This window comes from Struthio camelus, chromosome 16 (assembly GCF_040807025.1).
Source record: "Struthio camelus isolate bStrCam1 chromosome 16, bStrCam1.hap1, whole genome shotgun sequence".
NCBI classification, from domain to species: Eukaryota; Metazoa; Chordata; class Aves; order Struthioniformes; family Struthionidae; genus Struthio; species Struthio camelus.
In genome coordinates, this window is record NC_090957.1 from 10,176,840 (window position 1) to 10,195,107 (window position 18,268).

At 41.8% G+C, this 18,268-nt stretch overlaps 1 protein-coding gene across 3 annotated transcripts in view; it reads left to right on the forward strand.

The window, feature by feature from the left end:
• Positions 1–18,268, forward strand: part of LOC104146214 (S-adenosyl-L-methionine-dependent tRNA 4-demethylwyosine synthase TYW1) — a 115,969-nt gene that overhangs the window by 27,663 nt on the left and 70,038 nt on the right. For all 3 annotated transcript variants that reach the window (XM_068910637.1, XM_068910638.1, XM_009678159.2), the window contains exons 9-11: positions 2,997–3,049; positions 6,008–6,126; positions 17,555–17,664. In XM_068910637.1, the coding sequence (XP_068766738.1) occupies positions 2,997–3,049; positions 6,008–6,126; positions 17,555–17,664 (282 nt within the window). The remainder of the gene's footprint in view (positions 1–2,996; positions 3,050–6,007; positions 6,127–17,554; positions 17,665–18,268) is intronic.

An 18,268-nucleotide genomic window follows, 5' to 3' on the forward strand; every position in this document is an offset into this window, starting at 1 on the left:
TTTAATGTGCTTGCTCCCACGTTTGGTTTAAAACTCAGTCCTCCTTGTTTCTTGCATGACCCTTTTGTACTTTTAGCGTGAACTGGTTTGCTGCCTGTGTTACTAGCCAGCAGTAAAGAAAACACTTGAAGAAACAGGCTTTATAGATATGGAGGGACTTGGCTTGCTTGGAATAAATGTGTAAAGAATGTTAGGCCTTGGTCATTGATATGTTCAAAGCTTTATCTGGTTTTAGATTCTGGAAGAGCATGGCAAGGCCTGGATCGCTGGGATGGCTTAACAAGGAAACCATGCTTTCTGCAAGAGCTACCTGGGCAGTGAAGAACTGAGTTCAACAGCTTTGTATGGTGGCTTTTAAGAAGTTCTGCAAATATATCCTGTTTCTTCCAGTAACCGTAGCTGTGACTTCTGGCAGCAGCAAGTGAGATGAGTAAGCCCTTTCTCATCTCTAAAGCTGGCTGAAGTCTCTAAGCCGCTGTTTTGATGTTGAACATGTACAATTTTCTTGGCCTTTATAGGAAGTTGTGGGCGCTCACGTGGTGGAAGTTGGTCTGAGTAACTATAAGAGAAAATGCTACCGCTTTGAGCTACAGAGTTTGGCACCTTGCTCATTTTAGCTGGCTCCTTTCTTCCCTTAAATGACTCAGTAGTGGATCTGGGCAAGTGTGTTCTATTTTCAATTTAATTTTAATCTAACACCTGCTTTAAAGCAGCCATATTAGTTCAACTGACGAGTGATCTGGGAGAGAATAGTCTTACATGAACACTGCTGCTGGACTCTGAGAAATGTAAAAACATAGAGAGAGAAGTGTGTCTGCAAGGAAATACAGAGCAAATAGGCAGGACCGATCCAGGGTAGGATGAGATGTGATGTAGCCGAATACAGTGCTGGTAGCACCTCTGAGCAGTGTCAAGAGCCAGAAATTGCTACAGGGTCTTCTGTGTCCTCTAGTTGAAGGTGTCTCCAGTATTGTATGTGGCTTTGGAGAATATCAGTTCCACGTTTTAAGTGCTGGTTATGGCTCTGGTGCCTTTCTCCAGGAAAGGACTGCTCTGCTGTGTAAAATGCCAAGGCTTTCTGGCTTGCGGCTGTTCTTTCTTCCTAACTAGCTTTTGTTTAACCCTGAGCGTGTATGTGGGGTTTTAAAGGTTATCCATTTGGGGAGGGATGAAATATCCACTCCCACAGAGCTGGAGGGGAGACAGGGCTCAGCACCTATTCTTGGGAACAGCCTGACATTGAAGTTACTGAAACCTCATTTAATCTGGCCGTCAGTCCGTTTGCCATCTAAAGGGAGGTCCCCACTGCTTGTTCCTGCCAGGCACCCCACTTGTGCTGGCACAAGTGTTCATACAGTCTCCTGGAGAGTCACAGCAAGGAACCAACCAGACTAAAACTGAACACGTCCAAGGTCCCCCAGCAATGCTTGAGCCAGCGTGAGGGGACAGGAGCAAACATCAGGTGGAGATGACAGAGGAGACTGAGCAGATCAAGTGCCAAAATAACTGGATTCAAGTGCCAGAGTAACTAAAGCAGAGTACTCTAGATGCACATGGTTAACATGAAATCATGCAGCATCTTCACACTGTTTAATTTTTAGCTGGTGCAGCTGTTATGGCATCTGTTGTGTCTTTAGTTCCCTGCTGGCTCTGTGTCCTTGGAGTTATAGGGGTGTTTGTTGGGGTGCAGTTGAGCTGCTGCGTGGTCCCACTGCGGTGTTGTGCACGGGAGGCACACAGCAGCAAATCCTTTTTGTCGTGAGAGGTGATGGCCAGTTCCTCTTGCCTTTTTTTTTTTTTCTCCTTCTCCTATCAAGTTCATACTACTTGGCAGGAAGGAGATTTGATACTTAAACTTCATTTTCCCTTGGAAGTGTCAATATGAACTTGAGCCTGAAGGGGCTAGCTGAAGCGGTTTGGGGACATCCAGAACACGCTGACGTGTAAATGCTATTGTGTGCTGCATTAATGATACCTTGAGGCTTCTCCAAACCCTGTTATTTTTTATGCTGATTTTGATGTGATTTTTAATCTTTCATATATGGATCTCTAAGCAGTTTTTTCAAAGAGGAAAATAACGTAATTCATGCAGTTTGGGTAATAATAGTACTTAGTGCTTAACAAATGTTATGGATTTAATCTTCTTGGGCCAATAAATTTAAATGACATTGTGTTAGTTCTGGCTGGAGGGTGGGAAAGGGATCTCAGATTAGCTTTGCTCTGGGCATGGAGGAGCGGACGCCTCATTGTTGTGATCACTGTGGCTGCGCCGTGAGCCAGCAGAAACGTGACCTGTGCCCACGAAACTGGGATTTAAACTAAGCCTTGCCTCATCCTCCCCCCTCGCAGCTGCATGGGGAATTAGGTGGTGTTCTCCAGGCTCGGGCAGGCCTGCTGAGGAGCACGGCTCCTCGTTCCCGGGGAAGAGTTGGCTCCAGTGTGATAGCGTAAGGCCTGGGAGATGCTCCCAGTTCCATATCCTGCTTGGCGGCAGTTGAGCCGCATGCTGCGGGAGACTGTCACGACACGCTTCTGCTCTGGCTTTGAACGCAGACCTCATCTGCACATGCGTGGGCTGGAGCCATCCCTTGGGGTTGCAGCCAGCCTTGAAATTCAGTGCAGATGTCCTTCATGACTGTGGGTGTCCCTTTACTCTACCATCCTGCGACAGGGACAAGCTATACGGCCTACCCCTGTGAAGTCAAACAAGATCAAGCAAAATAAATAGACCTTTTGGGAAGAGAAACCATTTCAAATTGGCCGAAGTCTCTTGGGTGGCAGTGGCCTGTGTTCTCATGAACAGGCTCCTGGAATAAATGGAGAGTGCTGTGGGTGGGCATTAATATCAGGTTAGTGCTGTTGAGCTTGCGCCCATGCGCCCACATTTCTGGGGCTAACAGGGAAGAGCAGCATTGAGATGGTGATGCTTAATTGATGTATTTTTGTGAATCAATTATTGCAGGTTAAAATCAGTGTAATTTATTTCTTGTTTTCAGGTTACAAATTGATTGGAAGCCATTCTGGGGTGAAGCTGTGTCGGTGGACAAAGGTATTATTCCCCCCCGTGCCCTTTATTTTTCTTTTCTTTTAGAAAACTAGAAACTTAGTCAGGTGTTATAAAGTAAAATAGGATATTACTTGCAAGAAAACATACTTTGTCTTCCATGCGGTAGTTTTGCATTTCAAGCTATTAAAATCCTGCTGCTAAGAGTGAGAATGTGATTGGGGCAAAGAATTGGGAACATCATTTTCTGTGTGGTTCCCCCAGCTCTGTCCCCTATTTTTCTGCTGCTAAAATATCTCCTGCATAATGAAATGTATGGCATGGGAAGAACACCACAGAGAAAAGCGGGAAGATGATGTCACTGGTGCAAGGTCTTCAGAAACAAAGATAACACAGTCTCGTCATTACATTCAAACAGACACGCAAGGGCATTTGAACCAGTTGTTCTGTGACTAATATAGCTGATTTGCAACAGTCAGTGCTCCTCCACAGATTTTTCAGCATTTGTCAAGTAAAATTTAGACAGTAAGGTAACTGTCGCTTTGTCAGTGCTTGCAACTTTTAAAAATAGTCTTTGTGGGAGTGTGTGTATATTTTTTTTTATATATATATATACGCGCACATATTTACACATACATACACGTGTGTGTATAGACATGTACAGATACATATGTATATACATATACACACATGCACACACTTGTGTGTATAAATTTGGATGACTGGAAGGAGGACTATATATATATACACACGCGCTCATCCTTCAAGTCCTCTGTGTGTGTATTGTTGACTGTGTAAACTAGTAGTTTTCAAGTAGTTTGTTTGCAGTCTTGAAATTTTCCCAGTGGAGGTACAGATCCCTGTAGAACAAATTTCAGCTACTTTAATATGTTTATTGTTTTAACTGCCCTTTGCAGGTGCCTGAGAAGCAGCCCACAGATCAAAAGCTCTGCAAACCTCTGATCTGTACCTCGAGGGTCTGTAATGCTGTGTATTTTGGGAGTCACATTTATTTAACCAACTAAAGCCTTCAGTGTTAGCAGGACAATAAACTCTGAATCTGCACTGCTTTAAAATGCCAGCACATCTCTTAATTCTTGTGCTATGGCAGTGATCAGTTCCTCGTCTCTTAGCTCTCTTTAGCTGCATGATTAACTTTATTTTCGAAAAGAGCTTTTTAAATGACATTTACCAAACTGGGTAGCGGCAACTAGTTTTTTACTGAAATGCCTGGAATCAATGATCCTACTTAATGATCCTACTAATACTTCTGCTGTTTACTTTTACAAATAGTTATTCCTTCTATTTTTTTTTTTAAGTCAGAGAAGGCCATGAGATGTTTAAAGAAAAACTTGTCAAGCTCTGTCAGTGCTGTGAATGAAAAAGAAAACCAAAGAACCCATTTGTATTGAAGAACCAGAATGTAATGCAGCAGTGTAAAGCCATTTCACAAAATAAATAGCAGCTCTGTGTGCTTAAATGGAACTATACTATTTTTAGCTTAAGCAGGAATTGAACGTAAGCGCTCTAATAAATTGAGCTGAAATTGGTTACAGGCGGTGGCTTTGACTCCAATGTGTGAATGTCTTCAGAAGGCTTGTTCCAGAGTTGTATGGGTGGAAAGCAGGAGCAAGGCTAGAAGGAGTAGTGTTAAGTTAAAGTTACGTAGTGATATCTCACATTAAAACTACTGTATTTTGTCATATTTTAGAAAAGAGCAAAAAACCTACAAATTCTGGGAAAGGCCTGCTGATTTGCAGGTTTTATGAAGTCCATACTGTAACTTACTCTCCTAGAATTTGTGCATCTCCTGAAATTTGTATCATTTGAAGGATGGGTGGAATAACCTCATTTTCCACTTTGTTTAATCTTCCAACTGTAAAATAATGCTGTACCTATATTAGAGGTTACCTGTATACTCTTTCTCCAGTGCTCAGGGCAGATTGTGTGGGATCTCTAGGGCTCTTCAGGTAGAGGAAGATAGATTAAAAGTTACTCTGTTATATTTCCAATTTCCTCTTGAGAGTGGTAAAGATTCTCTCTCATTTATTATTATTTAACTGAGATAATGAAAGACAGTCTTTGCTCCAAGCAACTTGCATGCTAAATAGAAGATAAATCCTAGTGGGAAGGCTGTGGCAATTCTGTTAAGGAAAGAGCAAAGTCCTACTGAAGCCAATGCCTGATGTGAATGAGGGTTTATAAGGTCAGGCTATTTATTTAATTTAGCATCTAGAGTCTACTAGACAAATGAAAAGAATTGAGCGTTTAATAATGCAGCCTCTAAATTGATCTTTGTTACTTTCTTTACAGGGCTTTTTACATTAATGTTTGTTACTGCTTACGTGGCTTTATCTGCTTCCTTTTGTTGGCTGATTCAGTTAAAAGCTTCAGTAAAACACATTGTTATGCTTTGGTATTAGAGATGAGAAGTTATTGGTTAAGTTAAAGTTTCTCTCCTCTACAACAGTTGTACATTTGACATCATAATTTCTTTGTTTCTGCAAGGGCATATAAACAATCAGACTGTACTGATCTGCTTGCCATGAATCTTCTAAAAGAGGCTGCACCTGTCATTATCCTGACCTGCTACACACCATTGACTGGGCTTGTGGTATCTGTCAGAGGTGACTTTGAACACAGAAGTTATAGTAGCTGAACATTGCAAGTAACGCACAGGAAGCAGATAGCCAAGTGGCAGTGGATACAACAGCCTTTAGAACAAGCCATGGTCATGTCGGGAGAAATACCCGCAACAGTTGCAGAACGTTGTTATACTGCAGCGTGGAGCTCAGCAAGTCGCTCTCTAGTCCAGCGTGTTGGCTGTGTTTGGGATCTTTAGCAAGCAACTTTGGAGGGCCTTTCTGTGGGTGCATTGCTGCAATGCTCCACTGAAGTTGGTTACTCTGGAGTTAGCTTTTGCTGCTGCTTTTTTAGTGAAATACATCCACATAGCGTGTTTTAACCTTCTTGGTGTTTGTGTGTCTTTTTCTTTGCTGTTAGTCAATGCTTCGAGGCAGAGGAGGCTGCTACAAACACACCTTTTATGGCATTGAGAGCCACCGCTGCATGGAGGCCACACCGAGCCTGGCTTGTGCGAACAAATGCGTGTTTTGCTGGAGGTAAAATACTGTTGCTGTTTTACTTTGGGAGAGGCCGTCTGATTGCGTAATATATCACAGACATGTTCAGTCTTTTTGTGCCCTCTTGAGAATGGGAGGAGAGGAATCCGGTGCTGAGAACACAGTGCACCAAAGCAAGAAACAGAGCAGTGCCTAAACCCCAGCTGGCTGTTGTTCATGTCTGTGATACTAATCCTGGGCCTGCTCTGAACCACCTTGTGTTGGCCAGCTGGGCTGGGCTTTGTGTCGCTCTGCCCCTGTGCTTTTCTCCAAACTGAGGACAGTGTTACCTATGCATCCTTACTGCTCGGAAAAGGCAGGGAGGAAGATTTTGCAAGGCAGCTGTGCTCCCCCTTCCTTCATGCCTCTGCTAGCATTTCTCCCTTCTCCATGGGCTGGCATGTTGTGCAAAGCCACCAACATTTTAAATAATTTTCTATTTTAAAATTGGATCCTTTTTCTTCTTTAAATTACTCCTCCCCACTCATTGCCAGTCTGGTGGCATTTAAAGTGGGCAAAAAGTGGTGACTTAGTAACTGTTGTCTTTCTGAAACAGTAGCTAATAAATGATTTTCCATTTTAGTCAGTAAAGCGACCTCTTTCTCAGAGGAATTACTTTGTTGTTAATTCTCTGAAGGAAATTAGCTTTATCTGGATCTGAACTTACAGCTATGAGCTGCTCTAGCACTGCTTATTCACCAAAGTGCCTGGATTTCAGAGGGAAGCTTTCTGCTAGGCTGGAGGAGTGCAGGATGGCACTAGTGAGGGAACGAGAGGCTCGGCAGAAAAAAAAGCAGTGACGTGAAAGTGTACTGAGTGGGAGGACATGGAGGTTATTCTTTGAGCTCTTTTATCTCTGCCTTGTTAACTAATTCAGACCATGGGGGCTGCACTTCCTTTGGTGTCTATGTCTGCCTCAGGGGACTGGCTGCCAGTAATACTCATATTCCGTCTCTAAGCCTGGATGTCCAACATATCAATATTTTCATGCAGAAACATCGAAATTGCTCTCAGTACCACTTCCTTGTCTTTCATTAAAGAATTTTCAAGTTCTAATAATGCCAGTATTTCATGAAAGTATTTGAATGACAGCATCACTGCAAAAGTAGCTCTATAATTCTGAATGCACTTTGAAGTTGTCTCCCATGTTAGTGTTAAGTGTAAGCATTTGATACTGGTCATCCTATTAAGTATGCATTTGGGAGTGTATTCCAAAATGTTAATTGGTGCTCTTGATAGGCTTTCATCCTATCATAGCTTGAAAGGACACAGCAAATAGCGTATTTAATGTGCAAGTTTTACCATTCCTCTTCAGATCTGTTGACTGGGACGAAAAATTTACTGTGTATTCTCTTCCTGTATATCAGCTAGCAATGGTGCAATTAATTCTGCAGTGGTAAATGTACTGCTAGGAAGATTGCCATGTGTGTTATTGTCCCTCTGTCCCTATGCAGAAGGTACATCGTAAATACCAAGTAGAAAACAATAATACCACCAGAATGAAGTGTTTTGTTCCTAGTATTCCACTGCAGGCGATTTAATATTGTCCCACTTCAGAACGACTCAACTCAAGTATTTCTTAGCAGCAGCAAGCCTGTGTCTTGAGTAGGGGACTGAAATGGAGAAGTCAAACAAGTGTAAGTTTGAAAGTGCAATAATTGTGATAAATTGCCATGTGTAACACCTGCCATGTGACTCTAATTTGTAATTTTGTAGATGTGATTTTTCACTTTTAAGAAGAATCCTGGAAACAGAGCAACAGTAACGATAACTAATACTAGAAAACTTATTTTACTAATGATAACAACCTGAATGCAAGGAAATGGCTTTCCAGAGAACTGTGGTAAAAAATGTTCTCATTTATTTGTCTTCTGTGGGGGGGGTTTGGGTTGCAACTGTTAGACTTTTTCATACAGATTGCTGCTGTCTGTCTTCTCATCTCAGACATCTATTAAGTTTGAAGACTTTAGACTCAGTTTGAGACTTATCCCAAGACTCATTTTATGTACACCTTAAGCTTGCAAAAGCCAGAACTGCTGCTGAAAGACTCTCTCTCCCCAGCTTTGGCTGCTTCTTCAAACCCTGTGTTTGTTCTTCTCTGTGCTGCTACAAGCTTTTTTTTTTTTTTTTTGCCTGGGAGATGTGTACCAGGTCAGGGACTGAGCAGAGTTCAATGTAGATGTGTTCCCCGCACTAAGTGCATCTGGGAGCTGCATGGGAATTGCTCAGGAGCTGCCTCCATCATGGCGTGTTCATTAAGCAACACACGGTGCCATGCTGACAGAGGCCATCCACCTTTCTGCCTGGATTCAATTCCCACTGGTATGTCCAGAGGTGTTAGTGTCTGTTGGTATCTGTCCTGCACTGACACATAGCTGCTCCATGCCTCGACTTGCCTTGAATCAGAAGGGGCAGTGGTTCTTCCTTATTCATGATGCTTGCAGATGTTGCAGTTGTGGCAACCACTATACTATGGGACCACTGTGCCATACAGACACGTGGCAGCCACGATGTGGTGTGCTTGCTTGGTAAAACAGTGAGAGGTTCTTGCTAAAAATAGTAGCAATTGTGAAGCAATTGTGAGGCAAATAACGTCCTCCCTTCTGAAGAAGGCTCTCTACCATTTCTATTCCTCCAACTTTTACAGGGATGTCAGCGTTTTCATGGTGTTTCCTTACTTCTGGCCTGGAGTTTGACAGTTTGTCATCTGTAGTGTGGAGATGACAGAGCATGAGCATATTAGCACATCTATCTTTTGAAAGCTGTTCAAAATCCCAAATGGGTCACAGAAAGAAACAGCCCTCCTTAGGGTACTCTCACCTTTACAGTTGGCTGGTAAGCATCTCAAGAGTCAATGGGATTAGCTGCTGTTAATTGAGTGAAGAAAGAGTAGTCTTCTGTAGCCACCTTCTTCAGCTACCTGTTATGTGTCAGCACAGTTCCCAAATGCTGGATCCAGGAATACCTATACACTTCTTTTAAGCCCGTCAGCCCTCTCACGTTCATAATGACGTGAGACTAAGTGCAGAATTACAGACACTGATGGCTGAGTAGTATAAACATATTACCTTCTTAACAATAACAGTTACCGTCTGTGCTGTTGGAGATGTATGAAGTGATAGCTTTGATCTACTGTTGATGAAGTGCTTTTTAATACAGGTTTTATGCGTTGCTGGCCTTCTCACTTAGCCCTGCACACTAAACTACAGGCAAAACTGCTGCGATTTCTTTATTATTATTATTATTATTTTTTACTACTTGATGTCTTTCAAGTTTTTGACATCGGTAGAGTGTGCCAATGTTTCCAGCCACATAACTTCACAGCAGCTCTTCCAGGTTCACTGAAGAAAAGACCAAGGAGCATGTTTGTTCTCTCTTCCTCATTTTGGCAAGAAGTGCTGTAGTTGAGCCATTTTCCCTGGGAATTGGATGTGGTTGTAGTTGACTGGTTGTGACTGACACTTTTTGGCCCCAAACAGGAGCCGTGGGTGGAGCCACTACCCAAGCACACTCAAGATTTTTTTTCTTAATATATAAGAAATGTAATTTCTCTGTCTTCATTCTAGGCCTTCCTCCTTGGCCCTGGAAGGATTGCATTAGTGGTAAATACGTTGCCTACCTCTACCCTCTTACAGGTGTGACTGCTGGCTCCTGCTTCCCTGCCTTTCCTAGTGAGAGGCTGGCATAATTTGCCTGATTGCTAATGCAGACTTAAAATGTGGTAGCTTCTTTGGAGGGCAAAAGATAGCAGAGCGTTCATTTTTTGTGTGTGCCCCCCTGCAGTCATGCCCTATCGACTTGTAGGCTGTTGCAATAAGAACAAGGGGTGGGAGGGGGAGGTGAGATCGTAGTTACTGCAACATCCCTAACTCATAATGTACCCTACAAAAATAGTCTATCACTACCCATTATTGTTTTCAATTGCTCTCCCTGTGTTAGTAATGTCTCTTTAGCTTAATTGTCTAAATGGAAATGTGCAAGTGACCACATCTTTTAATCAATTAGAGCGAGCGTTGGGACTGAGTTTTCTGACGCTGCCTATATTGCAGCACAGTCACCAGGCAAACCTGATTTGATTACGTTCTCTGGCTGAGTGTCTAGAACCCAGTCAATTATTGTGGAGAGATGGGACGGCTAACTAAGATATAAATTAACAGGTTTTATTATTTTGCATCTGAGGAGGAGGCAAACCAGATAGAATAAAATATCCCATACTTGACAGTGTTTATACCTGTACTTGAGAATTTCAGCTTTAACTTGTACCGGCTGAAATTCTGTTCAGACTGTCCAAATAGGTGTGTGGCCAAAATGCAGGGATCACACAGATCCTCAAAATTCAGAGATTAAAAGTTAATAATCTCCCATAGGAGGGATACTAATAAAAAAGGGGATGGGGGGGAACATAATTCTTAAAAAGGTTAAAACAAAAGTTTCTTCTCATTAAGCAACTTGCCTCTAGAAGCTAATTCTTCAGGGAAATGTGAAATATTATGATATGATCAAAGTTGCTGACAGCACTGCAGATCTGCAAAATACATTCGAAACCTGAGCCTGCAAGCTCAGTAAGTCTTCTTGCATCTCCTAACACTCATCCTTGTTTCAGTAAGTCAGGACTGTCTTCTCCCAAGTTTTTAGTTCTGTAAGTAGCAATAGGTGAATTGAAATAATGTATTCTGACCTGAAGTTCATCTCTTCAGACTTGATTCTTCGGTAGTTACTTGACCTTTAGACCTTACTGTCTCTCAGGAGCTCTTGAAGTAACCATATAAATGGGAGGGGGGATAGATGTCAGAAAATACACTTCACTTATGTTATCTATGGTTTAAAAAAATAAAACAGCAGCTTTGAATTCAGAACACCAATTACAATGGAGAATGCCTTTCTTGGTGCATTTCTGTGCTGCTCCATCAGCATTGTAAGCATCTTCTTGAGGTCTTTCCAGGAGAAAACATCAATGTGGTCCGTTGAGTAAGAAGTGGGCTAGAACCCGAGTGACTGCCTCAGCTGAGTGCCTGTATTTTGGCCGAGTGTTCCCACATCAGCTGGGTGCCTGTTTTCCAGCCTCTCGAGGTTGTTGGTGCTTTGCTAAGACAGTAGTAGTGCTTAGGGTTTCGTGATGTTTAAGCATGCTGGAGTTGCTTCAAGTTGCTTCATATTATAAAAAGAACACCCTGCTGAGCATTGCCAATTAGATACTGTTTTGCCAAATCCAGGCATCCAAATGTGAGGGTCACTGTAAATACAGTCAAACCCTGAGATAGTATCTGCCATGTGAGGATTCCTAGCTTACTCTGTGAAGTGGGGAGTATTGTTATTCCTGTTATGCAAAAGGCAAAAGCTGTCGTGAAGGGATGAAAGAATGCTATGCCAAACACCTACCTGGACTGAAATCCATGCTTCTCACTTCACAACCCTGCTGTATCATGGTATGTATTTTCATGGCCTTGAACTTCTTGACTTCTGGATTTTTGTAGCTATCATTATTGCTTTAGGTAATTGTAGCATTAATAATGAATGTAATCCAATTATTTGTTCCAAAATGCTCATATCTGCCTTGACAGTTATTTCAGGTGCTTGGTAACTGGTACCCAGTTACATCACTCCATCAAAAGTTACTGATGACTATATGGTCTTTGAAAGTGACCTTGTACATCCTGACATTTGTGCTGATTTTAGAATAGTTTGTAAGACCATGTATTGAGTGTGGTGCATGTTTCAGCCGTGATAGGATGAAACATATTGACATGGTCACGAGGCATACTTCTGCGAGGTGCTCGGCGTCACTTCCCTTTCTATGAAGTGTCGTCCCTATATAACGCCAGCATATGGAGCTTTCTTAGAGCTGGGGTGTCGTTTTTCAGTATTGTCCATCTTCCCTTCTTAAGATTCACAGAAACGTGAATTAGAAGAGAAGTGGATTCTTCCAGACTCTTCTGAAAATCAGTCCTCTCTGTCCAGAGCAACTAACAAAACCAGTCTGATCTAAAGTAGTCCTTGCTGTTGGAAGTAGTGTGTGCTGCTGCCTATCATCATAATATGACCAGCTGCTCTCTTAAGAAAAATGATGCATTTCTTGATTCAGCAGCTGATTTAAAAAAGGGCGGGGGGGGAGTTGGTTAAGGTTTAGCTGCAAAACAGTTTTAATGGAATGAGGAAACTGGACTGATCTGACATGTTTTGTTTAATCTAAAATTCAGAAATTCACATTAGGCTTCTTTAACTGTTCCTGAAAGACTCTTTTAATTTACATTAATTTTAAAACAGCTGAAATGAAAAGTCTAAGTTTTCTTTTGAAAATACTGAATATTTTGTCAAATTTGAAGTGAGAGGGTTTTTTTGATATCTGGATATCCAAATATTTGACTTTAAGCTACATTTCTACATTTTTTTCTGCTCTAAAGTTGTTTACTTTTCATCAGCACTTATGAATAATTTCATGCCTTCTGAAAAGCTTTTTTCTTTTTTCCTGAATTTACTCATTATAAACTATTACTTTGCCCACTCCGAAATCTGACAAAAGATTGTTCAGAGCACCATAAGAAATAATTGTCTGTTATTTAACAGGAAGTTTGTATAAAAATATTGATTGTGTTCCACTTTCTCAGACAGCAGCCTAGATGGGATTTTTTCAGTTGTTATTCTTATCAGAACCTTTTTTTTCCTTTGTACATGAACATTGTCCGGTTATAGAAAATATGTCTGGAAGAGACTTGGAGTCTCAATTCATCTCCTGCTACAAGGCAGTGTCAGGTGTATCTAAATCAGTCCTGACATATTTTGTTTAACTTGTTCTTAGAAACATGGAGTGATGATGTTTTTATGGCTGCTGTAGGTATTCTGCTGCAGTGTGGCAACATGACCCTTCCTGCAAGCCCAGCTGTCTCCCCTTGCTGGAATTTTAAGGTTGTTGTCACTTCTCCACACATGGGGAATAGTTCATCCCTTTACTCTTGGTAGCTGCCTGTACATAACTGAGGGGAAGTATCATCTCTCCCCTTCTGCCTGTCTTTGCGAGATTCAAATCTCAGTCCTTTCAGTGTACCTCTTAGGCAGTGCTTTCTAGGACTCTGTCTCTTGCACTGTCATCCCAGTGCGAATTTTGGCCACTGTATAGTGTTGTTGACCGCTGTTCTGTTGCGATCACTATCAGTAACAGACCCCTCTTTGTGGAAGTGCTACCTAGCTATTTGCTTCCCCGTGCTGCATTTTGCAGTCAACTGCAAATTTTAAATATGTAACATCATCAATGTGGTGATCTTTTTTTAATTGCATGCTGTCCTCCATGAGTTTGCATCTCCTTCCATCTTGCTTGCATCTGCCGATATGGTTAGTCTGCTTCCTGTTCCGTCATTCAGTTGTTGAAGTGGAACAGTAGGCCGGTCCCAGGATAGAAGCCTCCAGATTGCCTTTCAGATAGACCTAGTTGCCTAATGAACCAGCGTAACTACACTTTGATTCAAGTTTTCCACCCTGATGCGCGCTCCCTTACAGAATAGTTCTAGCTGCAGAAAGTTTTTGTTGGCAGATTATGAGAACGTCTTGTAAAGCAGTGTCAAGAGCTAGACCTCCTAATTTTCCCTTTGCTTACAAGGACCGTGGTGGTCTTTGCATGAAATGTTCTTGACAGATTCGTATTAGCTGTTACTGATCTCCATGCTGTCTCCTGAGGGTTACAAGCTGTTAGTCCACGATTTTCAGGGGACCTGAAGAATAAGAAGGACTAATGTAGAAATCCTTGATTTCTCCTGAAGTGGGTGTTGCATTTGTGCTTTTCCAGGCTCTTGGAATCAATCCCTTAACCTGTTCTCCAGGAACTCTTAGCTTATGGCTAGTAGCTCTGATGCTCCATCAGCCGGTTCATCCAACACTCTGTAGGATGAGTTTAGTGACACCTAGTTGCTTGAAAACACTTCATTTAGATAGGTACTCTAACCTGTCCCCTTCCTAGGCTAATTCGAGTTCTTTCCATTGTCATTGGGAAGAAGTAAAAGAAAAGGCACAAATGCTTGATTTTCTTGTCATCATGGAGAGGCATTAAAATTTGCTTGTTGGACCAGCATTTCCCTTGGTCCCCTTGCCTCTTAATCCTCATGTCATTATAGGCAAAGGTTTTCTTGTTAGCCTTTTTGTATGTCCTTTACTAGTTGTATGTTATTTTGTGCTTTGACCTTTGTGATTATGACCCTATGTTCGTACGTTCTTTTTATTTTCAGCTGGAGGACCACCAAGGTTGGTGAAGAGCTCACAATTCTGCCAGATTGGTTTCTTGTTATACTTCATGTCTTTTCTTTTTATTGCCACAGTTTGCACTTCTGCCTTAATAGGATTTAAAAAACTGTCAGTTCTGCTGAACTCCTTTGCCTTGAAACTTTCCTCCTCTGGGATCTCACCTGTCAGTTTTCAGAGTTCATGGAAGTCTGCTTTCTTGAACTCTGTTGTTTTTATTCTGCTCTGTTCCTCCTGTCCATTTCTAGGAATCATATACTCTGTCCTTTCAACATCGCTGCTGCCAGCATTTCCTGATCTTCATGTTCTCTGCCAGCTATCAGCATCAATCATTGCTCACTAGAATAAATGATGCTTTATATTTGTGTTGCATTTTCCCTCAAAGTTTCTTGGAAGACTCAGTATTACTAAGTTTTGCTCACAGGAGAGTACAGCTATTTTAAAAGAGGATCATTGGTTTATATGGCCATACTGGGAGTCAGTGACAGAATCAACATTCGTTTTGGAGTCCTGATTGTTTTGGTTTGGTTTTTTTTTTTTTTTTGGAGTCCTGACCCCAAGACCATCTTTACTCGTGGTTTCTGCCTGTCTCCTAACTGAGAGATGGCAAGAGGCACAATTGCAAAAACTGCCAGACTTAAAACAAAACAAAACCAGCCACAACAATAACAAAAAAAATTCCTCTATAACTAGGCAGGTGCGGGGAGAAAATGCCTCCATTTTGTGAGGGCATTGCAGTAAATTCTCTTGCCTTTTTCCATCACTGGAATTAGTAGTGTTGAACAGACTTGCCCCTGATGATCAAGCAAAAGCTGATTGATTTAAAATAACGTACAGCTGATTGGGGAATTGAATGCACTGCTCCACTGAAGCATATGCTTTCCTCACCGAGGTCTGACTGCTGGGGACGTTTTGGTACATTGGCAAATGATATTGGTAGATCAGAAGTCTGATGAGAAGGCAAGTAAGGTTCAATGGGAGGCCATCTTCATTAGCTAGGGCAGGGCTGAGAACTCTTGTTATTTGGTGTGGTCTTGCATCGCTTTCTCAGAGTGGTTTGCTGGAGCAGTCACGGCTTGCCTTGGGAATATTAGGGCGGCTTCTCAGATGAGCGTGTTTTGGACCTGAAGGTCCAAATGCAATAAGGTCCTCTAATGCAATAAGGGTTTGGGACAGGGCCATTTAGTATGGTGTGTTATTGTGGAAAGGGCAGGAATACCATGCACAAATACCTGCTGGTATTTTTGCTTTCAGTTCTTCTCAAGATTTGAGTTGCTAGTGAGGTAGATGATGTAGGGGGTCACAGAGCCTGCAGAGGAATGAAAAAGTGACGATGGAATTTTGTCTGTGCCAGGGACTGTGACACAGTCTCATAAGCCACCAAACATTGGGGTTTTTTTCCATATTAGAAGAGAGCTGCTTTTTGCCAAATAAGCTGCTTTGTAGGCATGACCTGGTGTGTTTATTAAGCAGTTAGAATGTGTTAAAAATTCAAGGACTGTTAAACGCTAATAATTAATAGTTGTCCAGAGTGCATCAAGAGTCAATTGATTTTCTGCCAACTTGCCCTATTAAATATACAAGGTACAAGCTGTGTAGCTAAACATGTAAGAGTTTTATAAATGCCTTTTTATAGCTGGCATTCAGAAAATTTTCCATGTTGGCAGCCTGAAAAAGAAAGAAATACAAAAAGCAGAGCTGTTTTAGCTTAAAGGTTATTATCTTTGAGATGGCAAAGCCATTTCAGAGAGTAGTGTTTGAATTTTGTGCTCTTGAAGTGGACAGCAACGGGCCAGAAGGCCGATTTAGCAGATGCCAGTTCCAGAATTCATATTTTAGCCCTGTGAAAGTGTGGAGCTGCAGATCTTCCTCACTTGGAGGAGTTAGTGGGAGCCTTGATTTGTCTTTGCTAGGTACTGAACCAGCCACTTAATTCTGAGAATGTGCTTCCCTCTGTCTTTACTCCTATAGTTAAATATTGGATGTCAGGTCCAGATGCAGTGTGGCTGGAAGACTGAATAAGTCAGCTTCCAGGCATGATGATGAGAGCAGTAGGTGAACTAGAGATCTGCTAGTCAGAAAACTCTTAGGTTTTAAGAGTATTACTTTATGTTGTATTCTCATCCATATCTGTGTTAGTCCATTAATGCTATTTCTGTCACTAGGGAGAGGTCCGTACTCTTGTATAGACTCTCTCCGGGTTGTAGGCCGCCTAGATGAGACCATGTGTACCACACAAGTTGCTTGTGGTATTTCGTCTGCTGATCAGGACGCATGTTGTCCAGATGACTTATAATGCCTTAATAACACCTTTTTGTGCCAAAGAAGAAGGGAATGGGGAGAAACTTCTGGTATCTTCCAGGTGCATTGATGGTAAATTTGTCTGGATAGGCCTTTTCCGTGCAAGGGGAGTGACCCTTTCTGGGTATGTAGGGCTGGCTTCTTAAACCAAGGTGCCCTGCTGTTTGACAGTAGCTGTCCCTCAGATGGAAGATGAGTTGCTTTTGTTCATGCAGTCTGTTTTGGCTCAGAGAAATTAATGTTTTATTTTTATTTTTTGCACTGAGGTTTCTTAGTAGCTCAGTAGCTAGCAGATCTCAAATGATGAGAAGCCTCTACTGAATAAATCTAGGGAATTAAGCAGATCCATCATAGACTCGTCTCCGGCATACTGCAAACTTCCTAGTCTCTTTATGTATTTGAAGTAGTCCGCCTCGTCTGTCTTGTTACCAGAACTTTACACAAGGATTGGGTTAGAAACAAATCCTTTCCTTCCCAGGGCAGCAGTTGGTACCTTTACCGTGGAGCTAAAAATGGCTTAAGACCTTATGAGTGTTTCATGCAGCTGTGGTCAGAAGAAGTAGAACTAGTTCTCCTTTTATTACAGAGATCTTTTTGGCTGCAAAACATCCTTTTAAATGCCTAGAAAACTTTTACCCTTCATTCAAAATAGGTATGTTAAGTTCAGTGTGAATTGCAAGGTCCATTTTTTCCTTCTGGGGAGACCAGAGCCTGGGAGGAGAAGAAAATAAGAATCATTTTCAAAGATCACATCTGTGGGTTGTGTCAGAAGTGAGATCTTCCTGCAAATTTGCTTTTGCTTTTTATTTGATTAAATAATGCCAAAGTACCCGGGGCAACAGATGGGTTCTTCCTTGTATGTTACAAACTGCAATGAGTAACTCGGTCTCTTTTCCTTCAGACATCATACAAATCCGGTGGGTACGGAGTGGCGATGGAAAATGGATCAACCTGAAATGATCTTGCAGGAGGCTATTGAGAACCATCAGAATATGATCAAGCAGTTCAAAGGTAACTTCTCTTATTTTCCCCCATTAATGACACTGTTGGAAAATAATCAGCAGCAGCATCTTTGAAGCGAGAATCAAAACATTTTGATCTTCTGCAGAGTGCTAGAAAGGAAGCATAAAGTTTGTAACTAATTTCAGAAAGATGTGCAAATGGGAAACTTCAGTGGCACGTTGATTACTTGTTTTCTGAGACATTTTGCCTTTTTCATGGCATTAGAACAGTGGATGTCATTTGCTGCCTTTGAAGGAGTAGAATGGAGTTGCTTCTTGGGCATCCTTGTAGTTGTCACATCCTTTCCCCAGGTGAGGATGGAGGCTTCCACAGGTATTTCAAGCATACAGAGTGTGTGTGTGTATTTGGGTTTTTTATGTGATTTTTTTTTTTTTTTTGGTAAACATTTGGTTGTAACTGAAGCTGCAGATGCTCAGCACCTCTCAGCTTCTGACTATTACTGCATCTTGCTTAGCATATGAACTGCTTGTGAGTTCATTGTACATCCACTATATCTCTCTACCTACTTTTTTTTTTCCCTCTTTTCTTTTTTCAAATGTAAGAAACTTGGTCACTCTGCCAAGGTCAGCTGTGCGTGCTGGAAAAGCTAACC